The sequence below is a fragment of the Elephantulus edwardii genome, unplaced genomic scaffold (genome assembly GCF_000299155.1).
Source record: "Elephantulus edwardii isolate Elephantulus edwardi_28Jun2011 unplaced genomic scaffold, EleEdw1.0 scaffold00077, whole genome shotgun sequence".
Lineage (NCBI taxonomy): Eukaryota > Metazoa > Chordata > Mammalia > Macroscelidea > Macroscelididae > Elephantulus > Elephantulus edwardii.
The window spans coordinates 15,013,890-15,032,328 of NW_006399827.1; the positions used below are offsets into that span (position 1 = coordinate 15,013,890).

At 43.5% G+C, this 18,439-nt stretch overlaps 3 protein-coding genes across 6 annotated transcripts in view; 1 reads left to right on the forward strand and 2 right to left on the reverse strand.

Annotated features, from left to right (window-relative positions):
• Nucleotides 1-337, reverse strand: part of LOC102853475 (keratin-associated protein 4-12-like) — a 713-nt gene extending 376 nt beyond the window's left edge. For 2 of the 4 annotated variants that reach the window (XM_006889443.1, XM_006889442.1), the window contains exon 1: nucleotides 2-337. In XM_006889443.1, coding sequence (XP_006889505.1) covers nucleotides 2-337 — 336 coding nt within the window. The remainder of the gene's footprint in view (nucleotide 1) is intronic. The other 2 variants (XM_006889445.1, XM_006889444.1) reach the window with 2 other exon arrangements.
• A 1,354-nt stretch (nucleotides 338-1,691) lies between these two features.
• LOC102850454 (keratin-associated protein 4-3-like) lies at nucleotides 1,692-2,240 on the forward strand. The gene is made up of 2 exons (XM_006889490.1): nucleotides 1,692-1,918; nucleotides 1,988-2,240. The coding sequence occupies exons 1-2, from the start codon at nucleotides 1,692-1,694 to the stop codon at nucleotides 2,238-2,240; spliced, it is 480 nt and encodes a 159-aa protein (XP_006889552.1).
• Nucleotides 2,241-9,548: 7,308 nt separating this feature from the next.
• LOC102850865 (leucine-rich repeat-containing protein 37A-like) overlaps nucleotides 9,549-18,439 on the reverse strand; it is a 49,800-nt gene continuing 40,909 nt past the window's right edge. The window contains exon 6 of the mRNA XM_006889491.1: nucleotides 9,549-9,955. Within this exon, the coding sequence (XP_006889553.1) occupies nucleotides 9,549-9,955 (407 nt within the window). The remainder of the gene's footprint in view (nucleotides 9,956-18,439) is intronic.

An 18,439-nucleotide genomic window follows, 5' to 3' on the forward strand; every position in this document is an offset into this window, starting at 1 on the left:
AGCAACTGGACACACAGCAGCTGGGGCGGCAGCAGCTGGACTGGCAGCACTGGGGCCTGCAGCAACTGGACACACAGCAGCTGGGGCGGCAGCAGGTGGACTGACAGCACTGGGGCCTGCAGCAACTGGACACACAGCAACTGGGGCGGCAGCAGCTGGGGCGGCAGCAGCTGGACTGGCAGCACTGGGGCCTGCAGCAGCTGGACACACAGCAGGTGGGGCGGCAGCAGGTACTCCTGCAGCAGGAGGTCTGGCAGCAGCTGGGGCAGCAGCAGGTCTCCTGTCCTTGACCACAGCCCTGGTCAGAGCAGATGGAGCCACAACAGGAGTTGCACATAGTGTCAGAAGGTGGAGGTTCTGGTGTGTTGACAGAAGAATATTCTTGAATATGAAAGTCTCCCCATCCCATGTCCCCTTTTATACCCATCTGAGGGAGGTCTTTCCTTGTTATGGCTTATTCTAATAAAGCAGCAATTAACAAATGAGGTAATGCCTAATTCAGTGCAGTTTGGACTTCTTCCTTCTGTACTGTACTGTGATTCTTGATCAGATGCTACCTGTTGACATGGTTGCATGCCATCCAATTATTTCTTGCTTAATAATTCTGTGTTTCCCCTCCATCTTCTTTTGACATTTTCTTTGTCCTTAAAAGTTTCCCCTGGACAATCCTGAAATATTATAACTTGAGACCTCAATGAGAGGTGTTTGTTTGGCAATGCCAGACAGAGGTGTCTGAAAGCAGAGAGCATCAGAAATTTAATTACCTCTGTTTTCTTGCAAATTTTTCAGCTGTGTGAATCATAGTATAGTATAGCTAACATTACAAAGAATGAGAGTCCCTGAATATGTAATTGTGCCCATGCAGCCTCCAAACAAAGCAAAAGGACATTGTATGGTTTCAAATCCGGAAATGTGTGTGCCAGGTTTATATCCTTTTGCCATACTTAATCAATGTGTGTGTGCTAAGGAAATAATAAAAGAAGCTGGATTTGAGGCACCTGGCCCTTATGGAGAAGAATAAATCTCTTTGTCCCCAAGTTTTCCAAAGAAATCCTAATACTATGATTTAGAAGCTTATTTCTTGAGAAAAGCATATTTCAAAGTTTTGTTCTTAAAATCATTCCATCAAAAGACTAGATAATTGTACATGATTCACCGTGGGGAGGGGGCAGAACCTAATAATCGTATGATTCACGTGTTTTCAAAGGTAATACATTTACATCTTCTTTGCCCACCTGACCCACAATGAATGAACCATCAGACTGAAACATGGTTTTATCCTCCCAAGTCACCAAAAAGAATTGCTGGCCCATAAGAATCATTATCACCCATGAGTAGACATACCATGCTATCTGAATGAGACTGATTATGTACAGCGTGCTTTGTGACAGCTCTCCTGGACTGGGCTAAAGCAGGAAAGGCAAAAAGAAGCGATTGAGGAAGAAGTGAAGGGATGAATCCTCACACATCAGGAAAAGGAAACAAAATTTACCAAGCGTCCAGAACTATTTGAACAGGAAAACAAATGGGCCAGATTTGATAATTGACTGTTTACCTGAATAAACACTGACAGGGAAGACCTTGATGACCGCAGCCCTTGCTAGAGTATAAAAGGGGACATGAGGTAGAGACTTTCTTATTCAAAACCCACATTCTCGTCAACACACCCAGAATCTCGACCCTCTGACACTATGTGCAACTCCTGTTGTGGCTCCGTCTGCTCTGACCAGGGCTGTGGTCAAGGCCAGGAGACCTGCTGCCACCCCAGCTGCTGTGTGTCTAGCTGTTGCAGGCCTCAGTGCTGCCAGTCCACCTGCTGTCGCCCCAGCTGTTGTGTGTCCAGCTGCTGCAGGCCCCAGTGCTGCCAGTCTGTTTGCTGCCAGCCCACCTGCTGCCATCCCAGCTGCTGCAGCCCCCCGTGCTGTCAGTCTGTATGCTGTCAGCCCACTTGTTGCCGCCCCAGCTGTTGTATTTCTAGCTGCTGCAGGCCCACCTGCTGCCGCCCCAACTGTTGTGTGTCCAGCTGCCGCAAGCCTACCTGCTGCATCTCTAGCTGCTGCCGCCCTTCCTGCTGTATTTCCAGCTGCTACCACCCCTCTTGCTGTGCTTCCAGCTGCTGCAGGCCCACCTGCTGTATTTCCAGCTGCTGTCACCCCTCTTGTGGTTCCAGCTGCTGCAGGCCCACCTGCTGCATTTCCAGCTGTTGCCACCCAACCTGCTCTAGTGGTTCTTGTTGCTGAAACTTCTGACCAGCATTTACCTGTTTTACATTCACCAAATTTTTTAGTGCTGTGTTAATTGAATAACATGAACTCAATTGCAAAACTCAGTTCCACTGGTTCTTTATCACAATTTGGCCTGAAATGCACTGCTCCTGTTGTTATCTCTTTCCCAAAGCAACATAAAATGTCATTTTCTCTGAAGTCTGTCAAATAACATGTTAGCCCAATTGCAGTATTTATTTCCTTACAGGTATTCTCCTACTTCTTAGATAAATCTTATTTTCTAGTAATATAAATACAAGTGTGTGATATCCCATTAATTTTCCTTCTTCAATAGTTACCTTGAACTTTCAAAGGCTCTCTGGTTCTTGTAGAGGACCAGAGTGTAGCAGCAACTTCAGGGGTCCCACCCTGATTTGCTGAGCACTCACTGCTCTGGTTTAGAGAGATGCTTTCTCACAGCCAGGACCTGCTTCTCTGCCTGAGGGCTTTCTCTTGATGAAGGAGCCAGACTTGGACACATGCTGGAGAACACTTAAACCTTTAGGAGAAGACCTGGGACAGTGGATGGACTTTGTGGGTAAATTCCCTCCCTTCATCCCCTCAGGTGTCAGGTGCATTATTCCCATTTTACAGAGATCCTCAGTGTTGAAGAGTTCAAGGTGCCTATGGTAATAACCTGCTTACTCTCACTAGTTACACTATGTTGTCCAAGTAGACTGATGCTCTGGAGGGTTTTCAGTGGTGGACTTTCTAAAGTAGATATCTAGACCTTTGTTGCAAGGTGCTTACTGCTGGACTTGGATCTCCAATCTTTAAGTCAGCAGGCAAGTACCTTAATCCTTTCTTTGCCCTGCTCAGGGATTCCAGTTTGGTCCTTAACTTTACTCTCTTTTAGCTTTCTTCCCACACCAACTCTCATTGTATCACTTCCCAAGTTTCCTGTGGTTCTTCTTGTTATTACGTCCCTAGTAACTACTTGCTCTTCCATCCCTGTTTCTTTGTCTGCTCCTGTGTAAATTCAATATAAGATACTAAGGTGCAAAACATGGTATCTCAAAATCTTTTTCCTATAATTTGTTGAAATGTTATGGTCAATTTCTAATTACTGACAACTTAAATATTATATCTTTTAGATATTTTGCTATTTATACATTTTCTGCATAGTTTTTCACCCAGTTGTTTTTAGATGAGTAATATTTCTTCCACATAATTATATTTAATAGATAGGATACACCTTCATGTCTAATATGACTCATTAACCTTCATCCTCAAGGAGGCTGATTTTAGGATGAATTGCTATCAGCTGTGTGTCTTGAATTGGGTCCATTGGCCAAGAGAAATCAAAGCCCAAGAGAAAGGATTCAAGATGGTACATTAAGGAGAAACCATTAAGAAACAGAGGAATGCCGGATAGGTTTATAGTAGAAGCTAAGCCAAGATGGACTGCAGTTGAAGTCCATCCTCAGATGATCTCCCAAGCTATTCTAATGCGTGAATGGCACTAAAATCTTATCCCTTCTGTATGTAAGGCGGCAGGACGTTTGTACTCCCAAATTCTTATTAGCTGTACTGCATTTTGGAAGAGCAGGAGCAGAAACCTTTCACTTCAGTTTGTTTCTGGATCTGGGAACAAGTGCCTGGAGATCTATGCTGGGGGAAAAGATAAGGTTCAAGCAGCCCATGCTCACACTACCTTGGGAATGAAACACCTTTCTGGCAAAAAGGATCTGGAAGGGTAGCATATGCACTTCTGGCACTCAGGTGCACCTATCTTTTCCATTAAATACACATCAACTGGTTTGTCAACAATTCTAAAGAAACACAGTTTAAAAATATAAAAAAAATTAATAAAAATTTTGCAGGGTGTTTAGTTTTTAAGTAGATCTAATCAAGACATTTAAGGATGCCTTTGCAGGATGACCAACTCCTCTCTATTTCCTGGGGGCTTTCCTTTTAACACTGAAATTTCCATATTTTTGGAACCTCTGAGTGAATGGGCTTAATTGGCAAGCCTTGGGGATTTATTTGTACAATTAGAGGAAGTTGGGACACATGCATCAGCACTGGTGATTCTCAGAGACATATGCCAAGCTAAAAACATAAGACAGGAAAGAAATAATACTGGAAATGCCCATTAGTTTGAAGTTCTAGATCAAACACGACTATCATGAAGGAAATGTTGGAGCAATAGTTTCATCCTTGATGGTGCGTATCTTAATGAAGGGACATGAAGATATTTTCTTATGTTCTTATGTATTTTTCTTAATTTATTATTAATTTCAATGGAAATTTACAAAGACTTTGGATTTCCGTTCATTCATTTTTCCACTTTTCTACCCTCCCAACCCTCCCCCCCCCCAGTACACTACCATCTTAGAAAAGTAGAAGAAAAAATTCTTTCATTGTTTTACAATCCCTCCCCCAGGTCCACTCCACAATGCAACCTTCGCTCTGGACTCCTGACATGACAAAATACCTAATCACATATCCCTTTTAAACAGTTTTCTCCCTTATCTGTTTCAATGCAGTATACATTATTGAACCCATCTTTCTCACTCTCCCCCTAAGCCCGATGTCAGTCCTGTTTTACAACAGTAGCACCATGCATTATTTGTCCTTTTGTGACTGAGATACTTCACTCAGCATAATGTGCTCCAGGTCACCCATTTTGAATAATATTGCATGAGTTCCTTGTTTTTCAATGCACCATAGTATTCCATTATGTGAATATACCACAGCTTCTCTATCCATTCGTTTGTTGATGGGCACTTAGGTTGTTTCCACCTCCTTCCTATTGTGAACAAAGCAACAATAAACATGGGGGTGCATATATCTGCTTGGATGTCAGTTATGGTCTCTTTGGGGTATATTCCCAGTAGTGGAATTGCTGGGTTAAATGGTATCTCTATTTGCAACTTTTTGAGAAAGTGCCATACCACCTTCCACAGTGGCTGCACCATTTTACACTCCTACCAACAGTGAATAAGGGTTCCAGTTTCTCCACAACCTCGCCAGCATTTGTTACTTGCTGTTCTGATACATTGTGCTATTCTGACTGGGGTGAGATGATATCTCATAGTTCTTTTAATTTGCATCTCTCTTAGAGCTAGGAATTTTGAACATTTCTTCTTGTGCTTGTTAGCCATCTAAATGTCTTCTTTGGTGAAGTGTCTGTTCCTTTTTCTGTGCCCATTTTTCTATTGGGTTATTTACCTTTCTCTTGTCATGGTGGTAGATATTCTTTATTACAACAGGTGTATGAGGCTTGTATGCCCATATCCATCAAAACTTATCAAATAGTACATTTAAGATTTTTACAATTTGTGTAGGAAAATTTGTATGAATTGTAAAATAAATTCTAAAGAGAAATAAAAACAGCAACTTGAAGTGTCTAAGAATCAATCATACTTCTATCAAACTTTTATGGTGACTAATTTGCTTTAAGCATGATTTTGGTACAGTTCTGAGTCTTTTTGATGTTGCCTTGCTGTAATTTATTAAGCATATGTGTGTGACATTCCCAATATACTACAGATTTTCAACGGTTCTAGAGGACTTTATTATCCCCATTGACTTTTATCATGTGTCTCCCAGTTCCCTCACTCCAGAAATTTCTTTTATAAACAGAGCAGGAACGTGATGTGGGCAAAGCTTCCTCCAAATTTGAATAAACAGAATCAAAGAGGTCTCAAGGAGTGGTCCTTGCACAAGGTGTGGTCAATGTCATCAAGGGCACCTGTGTGAAATCCCTAGGCTCAGACCCACCTGCAATAGGATGCTCTGGGTGGAAGTGTTACCAAAAACTCCTGATAATTCTGTTGTGTTGTAAAGGTTGAGCTAGCACTAAATGTAATTCAATAATGTTGAATATACGAAAATCTTCTGACATTTAAAATTGGCCAAAACAAAACAAAACCCCCAAACTTTATAAATTTTCTATCTATAGAGACAAATTCTGAAAAATAGTGCTCTTGTGGTGTAATCTGCAGGAATTAATGCTCTTACCCCAAAGGCCTCACCTCTTTGTTGGTTCCAATTCCCCACTAGGTAAATTGGGGGGACCATTTTATTGTAGTTTTATTATAATTGTAATATTGTCAACTGGGGTATGGCCAGATACTTTTAGTAAAGAATTTTTGCTATTGTCGACTTGGCTTTCTAAGCTTAACTTCTCAAAAGAGTCTAATGGTTTGTTATCTTGGTTTCAGTTCCACCAAGATCTCCTGGGGAGGAGATCCTTGTTTTTTTTAAAAAAAAAAAGCCTTGGAATATGTCATCTTTTCAGGATGAGACAATGGGAGCATAGTCCAATGGTGATTAATTTCGTAAAACACAATGTATGGGAATGATCATACGAAACATAATGTCAATAAAGGAAAGTATGAAACACACTCAAAACCCAAAACACTATATACATGAATGAAACACAGTATTTGTGAATAATTATTTGCAGTAATTATATGGCAAAAAAATATGGAGGTAACAGGAAAGCTTGGAATATACTTTGCAGTGAGAACTCAAAAAGGACCTCCATTTTCATGTCTTATATGGTGGTAGGAGAGAAAGTGGATTTTAATGTTCAGTTTACAGGTTTTGAATCGATTATAAAGACAAGCTGTAGCTAGGAAATACAAAGTTATTGTCATCCTCACCTGAATGAGATAGAAAATTAGAATAAAATCCATAGCTACCACCGTCACAGAAAATGCCAAGAGGACGTTGTAGTAATAGACCTATGTTTCACTTTCTTTTGGGAGATGACATGTAGGAAGGAAAGCAACTAAGAACAAACTGATGAAAAAAATAATAGCTAGCTATTCCATTCCAAACCCAACTTTTCCAAGTGAATCTAGATAAAAGGGTCATAAAGTACGAAATCTAATCTTTTCACTGTTAAGGACATTTCTTGTACAATTTGTGTGATGATCTTTTGGAATAGTGGTGGTTGTTTTTATTGCTGTTATGTGCCCTCGAGTCTCTTGCAACTCATAGTGACCCTATGTACAAGAGCCCTGAAACCTGCTCTATCCTGTGCCAACATTACTGTCTCTGACACACCCAACCCCCATTACCTCAGTCACTGTATCACTCCCTCTCATCGATAGTCTCTCTCTCTCTTTCTCCATCCCTCCTTCCTTCCAAGCATGCTGTCCTGCTCCAAGGACTGATATTCCCTTGCAACATGCCCAAAGTTTGTCAGATGAAGCTTCAGAATATTTGCCTCCAAGGGGCAGCCTGGCTTCATCCTCTCTAGGATGAAACTGTTTGTTTCCTGGCAGTCCATGCGATATTCAACATTCATTGCAAGCACCACAGCTCAAAGACATGAATTATTTTTCTATCATCCCTAGTCATTCTCCAGTTCTCTGATGTATAGCAAGCAATTGTGAATACTATGGCCTGGATCAGGTGCACCTTAGTATTCAGACTGACATCATTGCTTTTTCACTAATCTGGAGAGGGCCCTGACAGCAGACTTTCCCAGTGCAATTCGTCTCTTGATTTTCTGACTACTGGTACCAAAAATATTAATTGTGGAGTCAAGCTATCATGATGCTGCCAATTGGCCCAGTAGTGAAAATCTTTGTTTTCTTGATGTTGAGCTTCAATTCATATTGAAGGCTGCAGTACTTGACCTTCTGCAGCAAACACCTCAGGTCCTTCTTGGTTTCAGCAAGCAGGGTTGTGTCGTCTGCATAACATTGATTATTGATGAATCTTCTTCCAATCCTGATGCCACATTCCTCTTCATACAGCCCAGCATCCTAGATGATCTGTTCTGCATACAGATTGAAAAGTTATGGATACAGAATACATTCCTGGTGGACCCTCCTCCCAATTCTGAACCATGCAGTGTCTCCTTGTTCTGTTCTGATGACTGCCTCCTGGTGCAAGTATAGGTTTTGCATAAGCACAATCAAGTGTTCTGGAATAGTGGTACTATCCTTTAAATGAGGGAGCTCTGGTAGCCTAGTGGAAAAAACTGCTGTAATCACAAAGGCATGTGGTTCGAGTCCACCTGCTGCTCTGCAGAAGAAAGATGGGCAGCCCCCTGTTGTGCTGGACTGCAGATGGTTACACATTCTCAAAGGGCTCTGGAGGTCGAGGTGTGGCCATCTCTTGAACTGGGACAGGCTGTAGCTCCTTTGGAGCTACTGAAGGTACAGATGGGACCTCCAGCTGCTATGAAGATGAAGACTTGCAGAGGGGGCTCAGGAGCCTGAATTGGGCTCCCCTGCTGAGGTAGAGAAGGTTCCATATCCTGGGGTGCCTGTGGATTCTGAGCTGGGACCTCTTGCTCTGTTGGAGAAGGTTCTGCCTGTACAGGAGGTTCAGTAAGCTAATTGGGACACGCTGCTGAGCTGGAGAAGGTTCAATCTCCTGAGGGGAATCTGGAGGCTGAGCTGGGGCCTCTTCCTGATGTGGAAGAGGTTATACATGCCCCGAGGACTCAGAGACAAAATTGGGCCTCCCTGCTGGAGTAGAGAAGGTTCAGTCTCTTGGGAGGAGAGGGGCTGTGGATTCTGAAATTGGACCTCCTGCTGATTTAGAGGGTCTGTCTGTCCAGGGGATTTAGGTGACTGAACTGGGGACTACAGCTAAGCTGGAGAAGATTCAACATCTGGGGCAGGTTGTGCCATTTGAAGTGGGATCTCTTCCTAAATGGGGGAAGGTTCTACCTGGGCACAGAGATCAAAGGCTCAATAATGTCATGACAGCCAGTTGCTTGTGAAGTTACTGCCTCTTTAGGGAGACTTGGAGGTTGAACCAGATTCTCTTGCAGGACGGCACAGACGTGCTCATGGAGTTTTGAAGGATGAACTTGTTCCTCCAGCTGTGTTGGAGGCTGTCCACACTCCTTAATGGGGTCTGATAGCTGTGTTGGCATCCATTTGCACTGAGTGTTCAACATCTTCATTGACACTTGGAAGCCAAGCTGAGTCTTGCCAGGGAGCAGAAGCTCCACCGTCCTTATAATACTCTGTCAGTTGTGGTGGGTCGGTCCGTGCAATAAGAGAAGATTGAGAATCCTCAGCAGAATCTGGGTCTAGAGGTTGAAGTGGGTCGTCCTGCAGGAACGAATGAGATATGACCATCTTAAGTGGATCTGGAGTTTCAGTCAGGCTTTACTTGTCAGCTGGAATAGATTTAATCACTTTAGAAGATTCTGGAGGCTGCACTGATGGCATCGAGCTGTGTTGAAGTATGCCAAGTCACAGGTTTAACAGGTATTTTTGGCAAGATGAAATGAACTTGAGGATGGCCTCCAGGTTGGATTTTCACTCCATCATGCAATGAAGGTAGAGTTAAAACTGCATTTGGTTACTCTGGGTGATGTACAGGAACCTCTACTTGGAATGGAGATGGTTCATTGTCCTCAAGGAGCTCTGACAGTTTACTCAGGTCATCCTGCTGGGTTGGAGGCTTCACCTCCTCAGAAGTCTGTGGAGGGTGAGTTGGGGCCTTATGTTGAATCGGCAAACTCTGAACCTCTGTAGTGGGTTCTGGAGTTAGGATAAGCTGCATATCAGCAGGTTTAACTGTGACAGTGGGCAAATTTGAAGGATGCAGTTGATTCTGCCCAGGAGGTGGCACCTCATGATTTGTGGTGTTTTGAGTTGTAACCACTGTAGGAGGCACTAGAGGTTGAAGAGGAGCCTCCTGCTGGTCTAGAGAAGGCTCCATCTCCTCAGGGAGTTTTTCAGGCCGATTTATACCTCCCAGATGTACTGGGGAAGGTCCAGCTTCTTCAGTGGGCTTTGTAGCCAGAGGTGGGGGGCGTGATTACTGCCTTGGAGAAGGCATAACCTCTTGGGGAGGCTTCAGAGGCAATGCTGTGTTTCTGGTTAGATTGGCGATTCTGTCCCCTTAGAGAGCTCTCAGGGGGTAAACCTGGGCCTCTTCCTGGACTGAAGGACGTTCAGTCTCCCCCAGGGCGCTCCGAAGCAGATGTTACACATTCTTGCTGGAATGGAGTGTGTTCAGCTCCCTCAAAAGACTTTTGAGTTTGCACTGCAGCTCCATGCTGGACTGGAGAGGGTTCTCCTGGCCCTCAAACCCTGACTTAACAAAAGGAAGGGTGAAGAAGGATCAGGATCTCACGTTACCATTGCAGCCTTTTTTTAAAAAAAAAATTATTATTATTTTACTTTTTAATTTTATTAATTTGAATGAACATATACAGAGATTTTGGATTTCCATTTCCAGTGTTGTACAACAGGACTGACATCAGAGTTGAGGTAAGACTGAGAAAAATGGGATAAATTATGTATACTGCATTGAAACAGATGAAGGAGAAAACTGTTTAACAGGGATGTATGATTGGGTATTATGGTTATGACAAGAGTCCAGAATGAAGGTTGCAACCCTCAGTCCTTTTGAGAAGCTGCTGTAGCCACTGCAGCCATCACATTGGCTCAGCGCTCTGGCCCCGCCCCCAGCCCAGGGAGCCAATGGTCGAGCCAAATGGCATTAGGGGGCTGGGCAGTCGTTGTGGGGCGGGAGCAGCCGTTAGTGGATGTTGTGGGGCAGGAATGGCCATTAGGCTTCAGCTGTCTGCTCCCAACCTCTGGAACAGAAGAATTGTCTGGAGGGTCCACACTCGAGGACTGCATCAGGCACCAGCCTTACCACTGTCAGCAAATCCTGCTTCCTGGGTTTCTGGTTTTGCTCGGCCACAGCCATGTGTGTCACCGGGGATCTAACACTTCTCCTCCCTCAAGCACAGGCTTGTAAAATGGGAACTAAAGGCCTCCTCAGCTCTGCCTGTCTGTGGAGTCAGTGAAGCCCAGCAGCAAGCAGGAGTCACGATCCAGGGTGGAGCTTCCCTCGGATCCCAACTCCAGGATCACCACAAAACCAGACTTATTAAGACTACACCATAAACCAGGGAGACACCTGGGATCCCATGGGCACTCTTATAACCCATACGAAGCTCAATGATCCGTTTATCTCACCTAGGTATGCAGTTGTCTTTCCATCATAGAACGTGACAATTGACTTTCAAGTGAACTCAGAACAAAATAACGAAAGGTAGCAGGTACAGCTGGGCAGAGCCCATGGGATGCCTTATTAGGGTAGATCTTGGTCCAGATGTGGACCAGAAGGCCTGATTAAGAGCCAGAAAGGCAGAGGGCAGTGGGTGAGCTTTGCTACCTGCAGATCCTGAAACCATCCTCAGGTGAGTAGGGAACAGCCCAGCTCCTGAGAATGAGCTCCACGGACTTGTGCTGGGTCTTTTTTCTTCTGGGAAAAAAGTGAGCCTGACAGCTCTGGAGCTCATGGGTCCAGCCCATGTTTGGGTCCCAGTGGTTTATCGTAAGGCTGTGTGCAGAGGATTGTCCTTTTGGGAATTCTCTCTCCAGGACTGAGGACTGTCCCCCTTGATTTAGATTGGATAAGAGTGATTGGAGAATGAATGATTGATGTTTGCACAAGGTGAGAGGCGAAGAGAGAGAAAGCAGTATTCCCTTGGTGTTCATTTTAAGTAAGAAGGAACATAAGCTCTACTTGTGAAATCCATTTACCTAGGAATGGTGACTGTTTTTGGCAGTGACTGGCCCTGCAAGAGCATCAGTGACTTGGCACAATAGCTTCTACCCATAAACTGAGCACATAAAGTCCTAGGTTATTCCACCTCCTGTCTGCAGGGACTGTGAGGACTTCCTCAGAAGAATCTCCCGGTCTACTTGTTTTGAGAATCCTCTCATCCTCTCTTAACCCCTCTTCTCTCTGCAGAGTTGCTGCCTTATGGTACCCTCTCACCTCTTTTCTTTTAGGACCACATGCCCCTTGTGTCACGGAGTAAAGCCATGAAGTTATCAGTAGCAGATGGAGTGAAAAGGCACACTCATCCTAAATATTTCCAGAGGAATAGAAAGAGCACAAATGGACTGTGAGTCCACCTAACAGGCTCCAGGTCAAGGATCTGAAAGGGGAGTATCAGAGACCCAATCACATTAATGTGACTTGAAGCCCAGCTAACGAGAAACATTACTTGAACAAGAATAACAGTGGGACTTGAGAGGAATGTCTGACTGATGGCCTGGACTTTTCAGCTGAGTCTTCCAGGTGCTTGGGGTGAATGACAATGCAAGTGAAGAGACTGTTAGTCACCACCACCTGTCTGTCAGTTTGCAATGACTTGTGTGTAGTCACATAGTATTAGAAGCCATGCCACTTGTATTTCACATGTCGTTGGGATCACTGATAGTGGACAGATTTCAATGAAATTGTCAGACTGAGACAATAGGAAGAAAGGCTTCTCAAGCTACTTCTAAAAATCAGCTACTGGAAACCCTATGGTTTACAACAGAATCTCGTCCTAATTAGCCCCTGAAGATGAGCTCCCTATGTTGGCGAGCACTATCCTATGGCTGAAACAATGGACTCTTAACATGTCAACTCTCATGAAAGTGGCAAAGGCTGAAATGATAGCTTATCAGTGTTGAGCACAAGGTCATCATGACTAAGGAACTGACTTTATAGATGCAAGAAATAGTAGTAGCAAATAAAAAATCTATTACAATAAGAATTAGACAAATGAGGAAAAATTAAGTAAAACTTATGTTAAGACCAGTAGATGACAAAGGTCAAATGTAAATGACCAACACCAGGCCCTTCTCAATCAAAAGCAGAGAACCAATAATGTTGGACAAAAGTACCGCCCAGTCCTCACATGCATATCAGAGTCTGTTCCCAGAGCAACCTGATTAGTGTTTAGGTGCATGAAAAACTCATCATGGAACCAATGACATCAGGAACAATGGACCAGAGTAGGATCCACTCACCAGATTTTGAACACTTCATGAAGTCATTCCCTTGACCCAGGCTCAAACCCAGAAGCAGACTGAAATTTAGAACCGAGTCAGATATATTAATTGATAATACATGCCACAATGTCTTACTTTACTTCTTTACTTCCAGAGAATGACACATCTCTCTCTGGGATGTATCTTTTCTAATAGAAATGTCTTTACTTTCACCTTCATTGCTATCTCCCTGCCACATGCTCTAATAAGAGCTCACTCCATGCCAGGATTATTTTGAGCAAGACAAACAACCTAAAAAGAGCTGGACCAGGCCAAGACCGGATTTGTCTTCAGACAATCTTCCTGTTATCTCCCACCTGTCTGGTTCAATTTTTTTGGCTGAGAAAAAGTGACCAAAGCAGAACATTTACTGCGCAGCAACATTTTGGTACCGAAACCTGGAATCACTCAAGAACCCTGGTTCCCACAAGGAAACCCAGATCATTCAAGGAAACCCGAGATCAATCAAGGGGACTCCAAGATCACTCAAGAGGATGGATCCTTCAGCACCATCACAGTAGATGAAAACATCTAATTGGTAAGAAAATTTCCCAACCCAGTCAGTTTGGGGTTTGCAGTAGATGGGAATAGAGTGGTTTAAGATCTGTTCCGTTTGCCCACCGCCATGCAGGGGTGCACTCTTTTCCCTTTCATCACTGCTCTGTCCATGTGGTAGGTCAACATGTTTGCCAGTATGTAAAAAAGAAATGAGTTGGCTGTTGGGATTTGGTCCGCTGAAAGAATGTCCCCAATGTTGTGTTCACAGATGGGAAAACTGACTTGGAAACAGAACATTAGTTTGATTTTATTGGAAGAACGGGAAACTTAATGACCAAGAAGAAGTAATGCTGCAGAGATGTAGTTGTGACTGACCAGGAAAATGTTCCACTCAGTATGTTGTGGAAGTAACCAACTATTTATACCCTTACACAGACAAGCCTCATTGCATGGTTGGGTTAAGGAATGCATAGCCTAATGGAATACATAGCTTAGAGGAGAAACCATCATCTGCTTGACCTTTATCTAGTTCTGTAAGCATGGCTAGAAATAAGAAGGGCAAGCGTCCTTCTGCCCCAGAGCTATTCGCTAAGACAAGGAACTAGAAAAAAATAAGTGTGAAAAGAACTCAACTAGCTCCAATGTGGACATTTTGGGGCATTTTCTAAACTAGCAAATTAACCCACACCAATGCCTCTAAATAGCCCTCACAATCTCTCTGCCAGTCTTCTGCAGGATTCCCTCAAGCCAGAGGGACTGGGTATTTCCATAAAAGTAAATGGCTATAGCTAAAGTAAAGGCTGCAGGAAAATATAACTCCCAAGGACAATACGTTCATTATTAAGTATATTACCAAGATGAGGGAAGAGCATATTTATCTCTTTTCATCCTGTTGTAAATCTAGGGTAATATATTGAGTATAATCAGGACTAAATATGTGTGTGTGTGTGTGTGTGTGTGTGTGTGTCACACACACACACACATAGCAAGGCACAATTTCCTTCTTGAACAGCAGTTAATATTTTTAAACACTTAATGCATATGTGCAGCAAATAAAGTAATTCTTTAAATACACTGGGAAGCCATCTATCCTGGTGGCACATAAGCTATAAACAGCTGTCCTGTATCCCTATATCCCTGGAGGCTGTTTACTTACTCCCTCAAAGTCTCCAAAACCTGCTGTATGGCTCAAGTAGGTAGATAAAATAGTCTACCTAAGGGACAAAGAAATAGCTCAAAGCCAATCCCTCTAGCTTTCACTACTTCTCTATGATGGTCCACGTGCCATCTTTGGCTAAGGTGATCTTCCATGGGAATCCTATAGTAGAAGACATAGGGAACTTTCCACACACCCAACTCAGCAGCCCGGCTGGTGAAAACATTCCCTTCCACACTATGCGTGAAGAGACCAGGCAGTTATATAGGCTCCAAAACCATCAAGTCATGTCCATCAATCAAAATGCAAGCAGTAGTATTGGAATAACTAGGGCCACTTCCTGGGCAGAGCCTTTCCCCAGGTTTACTATCCCATGCTTTTTGCCCCAAGGGCTTTCCCGAGTTGCCAACTCGAGCTTTCTTTTTTTTTTTAGCACCCTTTTTAAATTTTATTGGGAAAAACATATTGGGGTACAAGGAGGTGAGGGTTGGGGGCAGAAAGGTGAGGATGGGCAGGAATGAAAATTGCAGGGGTGCAGTTGCAGAGCTGCACAATTTGGTTGGTGGGGGGGGCAGGTGAAGGAAATGAAAAGGGAGAACTATTATTTTCCACAAGCCTAGGATCAGTGACACCTGAGATACGGTGTCCTTACTGGGGTTTAGAATGAGGAGAGACTTAGGAGGTGTTGACAAAAGCCATGGAAGAAATTTCAAAACCCTTCTCTTCCCCTAATCCCCAACGAGCCAAAAAGTCAAATCTCTGGCGGCTCGTTTGCCAGTTCCACCAGAGGGTCACAACTGTCTCTCCCAGTTGAAGACCATGTGGCAAGAACAATAGGATATTATTAGTTTGTTAAGGCTGAAGTAACATATTGTCCTCAGCTGCAGTACCTTGTATCCTTATTGTCTTCTCAGCCCTTGCATTTGGTAATGCACTTAGGAAAGTTTGTCAGTGATATTGATGCTTCTGAGGGCTCAGGTAATCTTCTAGTCCATTGCTTCAAGGAGTTGATCTCATGTCTCAAAGTTATTCCAACTCACCATGAGTTCAACAAGACCAGCTGCCATTGGATTGTAGGGGAAATGAAAATACCAGGCAATCCTCATCTGGTCAGGCCACTCCTGCACTTCATGTCTAATTAAATGAGTTCCTTGGTCACAGTCAATATCCACGGGTGTGCCATGTGCAGGGCATAAAACCTGGAGATCCCCGATTGTTGACTTCGGAGTTGCATGCTTGGGGAGGTTTGCTTGCAAGATTCCAAGAGCAAGGTTCACATGGGTAAAGACATATTTGTGATTTGCTTCACAGATAAAGGCAGACCCAATTCCTTGGCTACAGTCTATAAGAATCATTGCTACTTAGGGCCAGTTTTATGGTGTAGCCATTCTGCCAAATGTTTGGTGGCCACTTCTTGCAAGACTTTGAGGAAAACTCATCCATCTGCCTGAAAGTTCCCAGGGGGACAGAAATTACTACGTGTAGCTATCTGATAAACAGTAATGTCCACACTTTGTGTTCTTGTCTATATATCTTCCCACAACTCTTTAGCCCCCAAGGAGCAAGATTGTTGCCCCACTAGGCAATCACTCCTGTTGCCCCCACTGGGTGTTCCATAGATTAAGCCATCCAACTATCTGTGCACAGAGCAATAGGGATAGGTTTATGTTTTCAAATTATCCAGGAAGCTCTGAGCTCAGTCTCACTACTTTTCCCATAACCATAGTCCATTCATATACTGTCTGTGGATGGTTGGATAGCAACCACTTTCCATCACAGGAGATTCTTCCAAACTGCCGCATCTGGATACCACACATCCTTCATCAATATTGCTTGACATGGGGTATCCCAGATAGTGTGAGTGGCTGCGGCATCTATTGTTGAGGATGTGACTTGACCTAAGATTTTGTGGCATTCATCACTCACTGGGTTAGCTGAAAAGTGCTGCACTGTTGGAGGTAAGCATGCTATTTGGCGGGCAAACTTGTATGAGCCACCCCAGTGTGGGGCTTAGCAAGGGTTTTAACCCATGTCTGCATGGGTATATGAGTGCACACTTTTAGGGGACCATTCTTGTTGATATCTTCTACTAGTTATGCACTGTTATGTACTACACAGAGTTGTTTGTCTAGGCAGCTGCATCTGTTCTCTGCTCCTTTCTGTTACTGAGACTAGACTCCAAGTAGGATTCACCAGTCATGTTACCCTTGCCACAGACTCTCCATGCCCTTCAGGCCAATAGGCCACACACATTTAGAATTCTTGTCTTGATTTTATAGTTTCCAAAACCTGAACTTTTACCCCAGCCATTTTGTCTTTCTGAAATACTAGGACGGCTTTACTAATCCAATCTCAAATTACCTCTTTACATACTTGATCCGTGTTAAGGGGAGGATATGTGAGCTACATGTGGAATCAAAGCCGGCGCTAAACTAATATTCCTAGAAAGGCTTTGCAGTTCCATAATTTTAGTTAGGAAGTTAATTTAAACTAATTTAATAGAACTGCGGCTTCTTAGCACTAGGCCTTCAGAGGACTCTTACAACAGTAGAAACCTTGAATATACTTCTTATGTTGCAAACTCTAGGCACAGTGCTTGGCGTGCATACTGCTTTAAACCTTTTAATGGATTGGATTTTTAAAAAATGAATAAAAATACTTATATTAATATGAAATTATTAGCTTACAGAGTATTTCCCCCCCTCCCCCCAGAGTGAAGGCTTCCCTTGTTCAACAATTATAAGGCTGTTCAGAGAAATCAGTGTCCTCGACAACCACCAGCTTCGTGAAGGCGTGTCAATGGCGTAAGTGTAGGTTTTCTCTTGACTCTTCTCTGCGTCCTTCCCACAGTTCCCCTGCTCTTTGAAAACCTCTGAAGTATGTTTTCACATCCTCACACTGTTCCCACAAGTGGTTCAAAGACCTCTGAGTCGCCAGGGTCTCTGCAAAAAGTTCCTGCAATGAGGTCGGTTTACACAGACAGATTTGGGTGAGGCGAGGAGGTCTAAGAAATGCTAGCTGTCTTCAGCAGGAGAAGCTGGCATGTGTGGAGAGATGAGGCCACTTCCATGGCCAAGGTGCCTGGTGGTCTGGGTGAGCAGCTGTGAGCACAGCCTTCTGCAGCACCAGTACCGAGATGGCGCGCTCTGAACAGGGGTCTTGTCTGGTATCGCAGAGCGAGGTGAGTGCTAGCTTACAGAGTACTAAAAGTTTACATAATTAAGGGACTGCTCTATGGGGTAGTTCTGTCATTTGTTTTCCTCTAAATTGTGTTTGTGTGATTTGGTACGCTGATGATGGAGGTTCTTGAGATGATCAATGCAAAACTGGTTGTTTTCCTAAGACCTACAAGTTTTGGTAACTTAAAGGCCTGTTTTTTAGAAACATGTAAGGCTTTTAATTCCCTACATTCCTTAAGACTTCTACAAGATTAACCTTTTGGCTAAAAAGCATCATAAACAGTTTAATAAGGATTAAGAATGCACACAACTCTAAACTTCAAGGGTAAGGGATAAAAATTAAGCCTTTATAATAAGGCAAAGAACACAGTATCTCATCTCTCAATGGATATAAATCCCATGCATGTGTTAGTTCCTCACTGACAAATGGGCTGTAGGGATGTTTTTCTTTTGTGTTTAACAAAGGTAGACATTGTAAGGACGGCACAAGACTGGGCCCTCCTTCATTCTGTTGTTTTAGGGTCATTGTGAGTTGTAACCAACCCTATAGTACCTAATAACATTTAGAAA

Coding starts and splice junctions, on each gene's coding strand:
- LOC102850454 (XM_006889490.1), top strand. CDS start 1,692: ATGTGCAACTCCTGTTGTGGCTCCGTCTGCTCTGACCAGGGCTGTGGT. Junction 1,919..1,987: donor CCCAGCTGCTGCAGCCCCCC/GTGCTGTCAGTC, acceptor TAGCTGCTGCAG/GCCCACCTGCTGCCGCCCCA.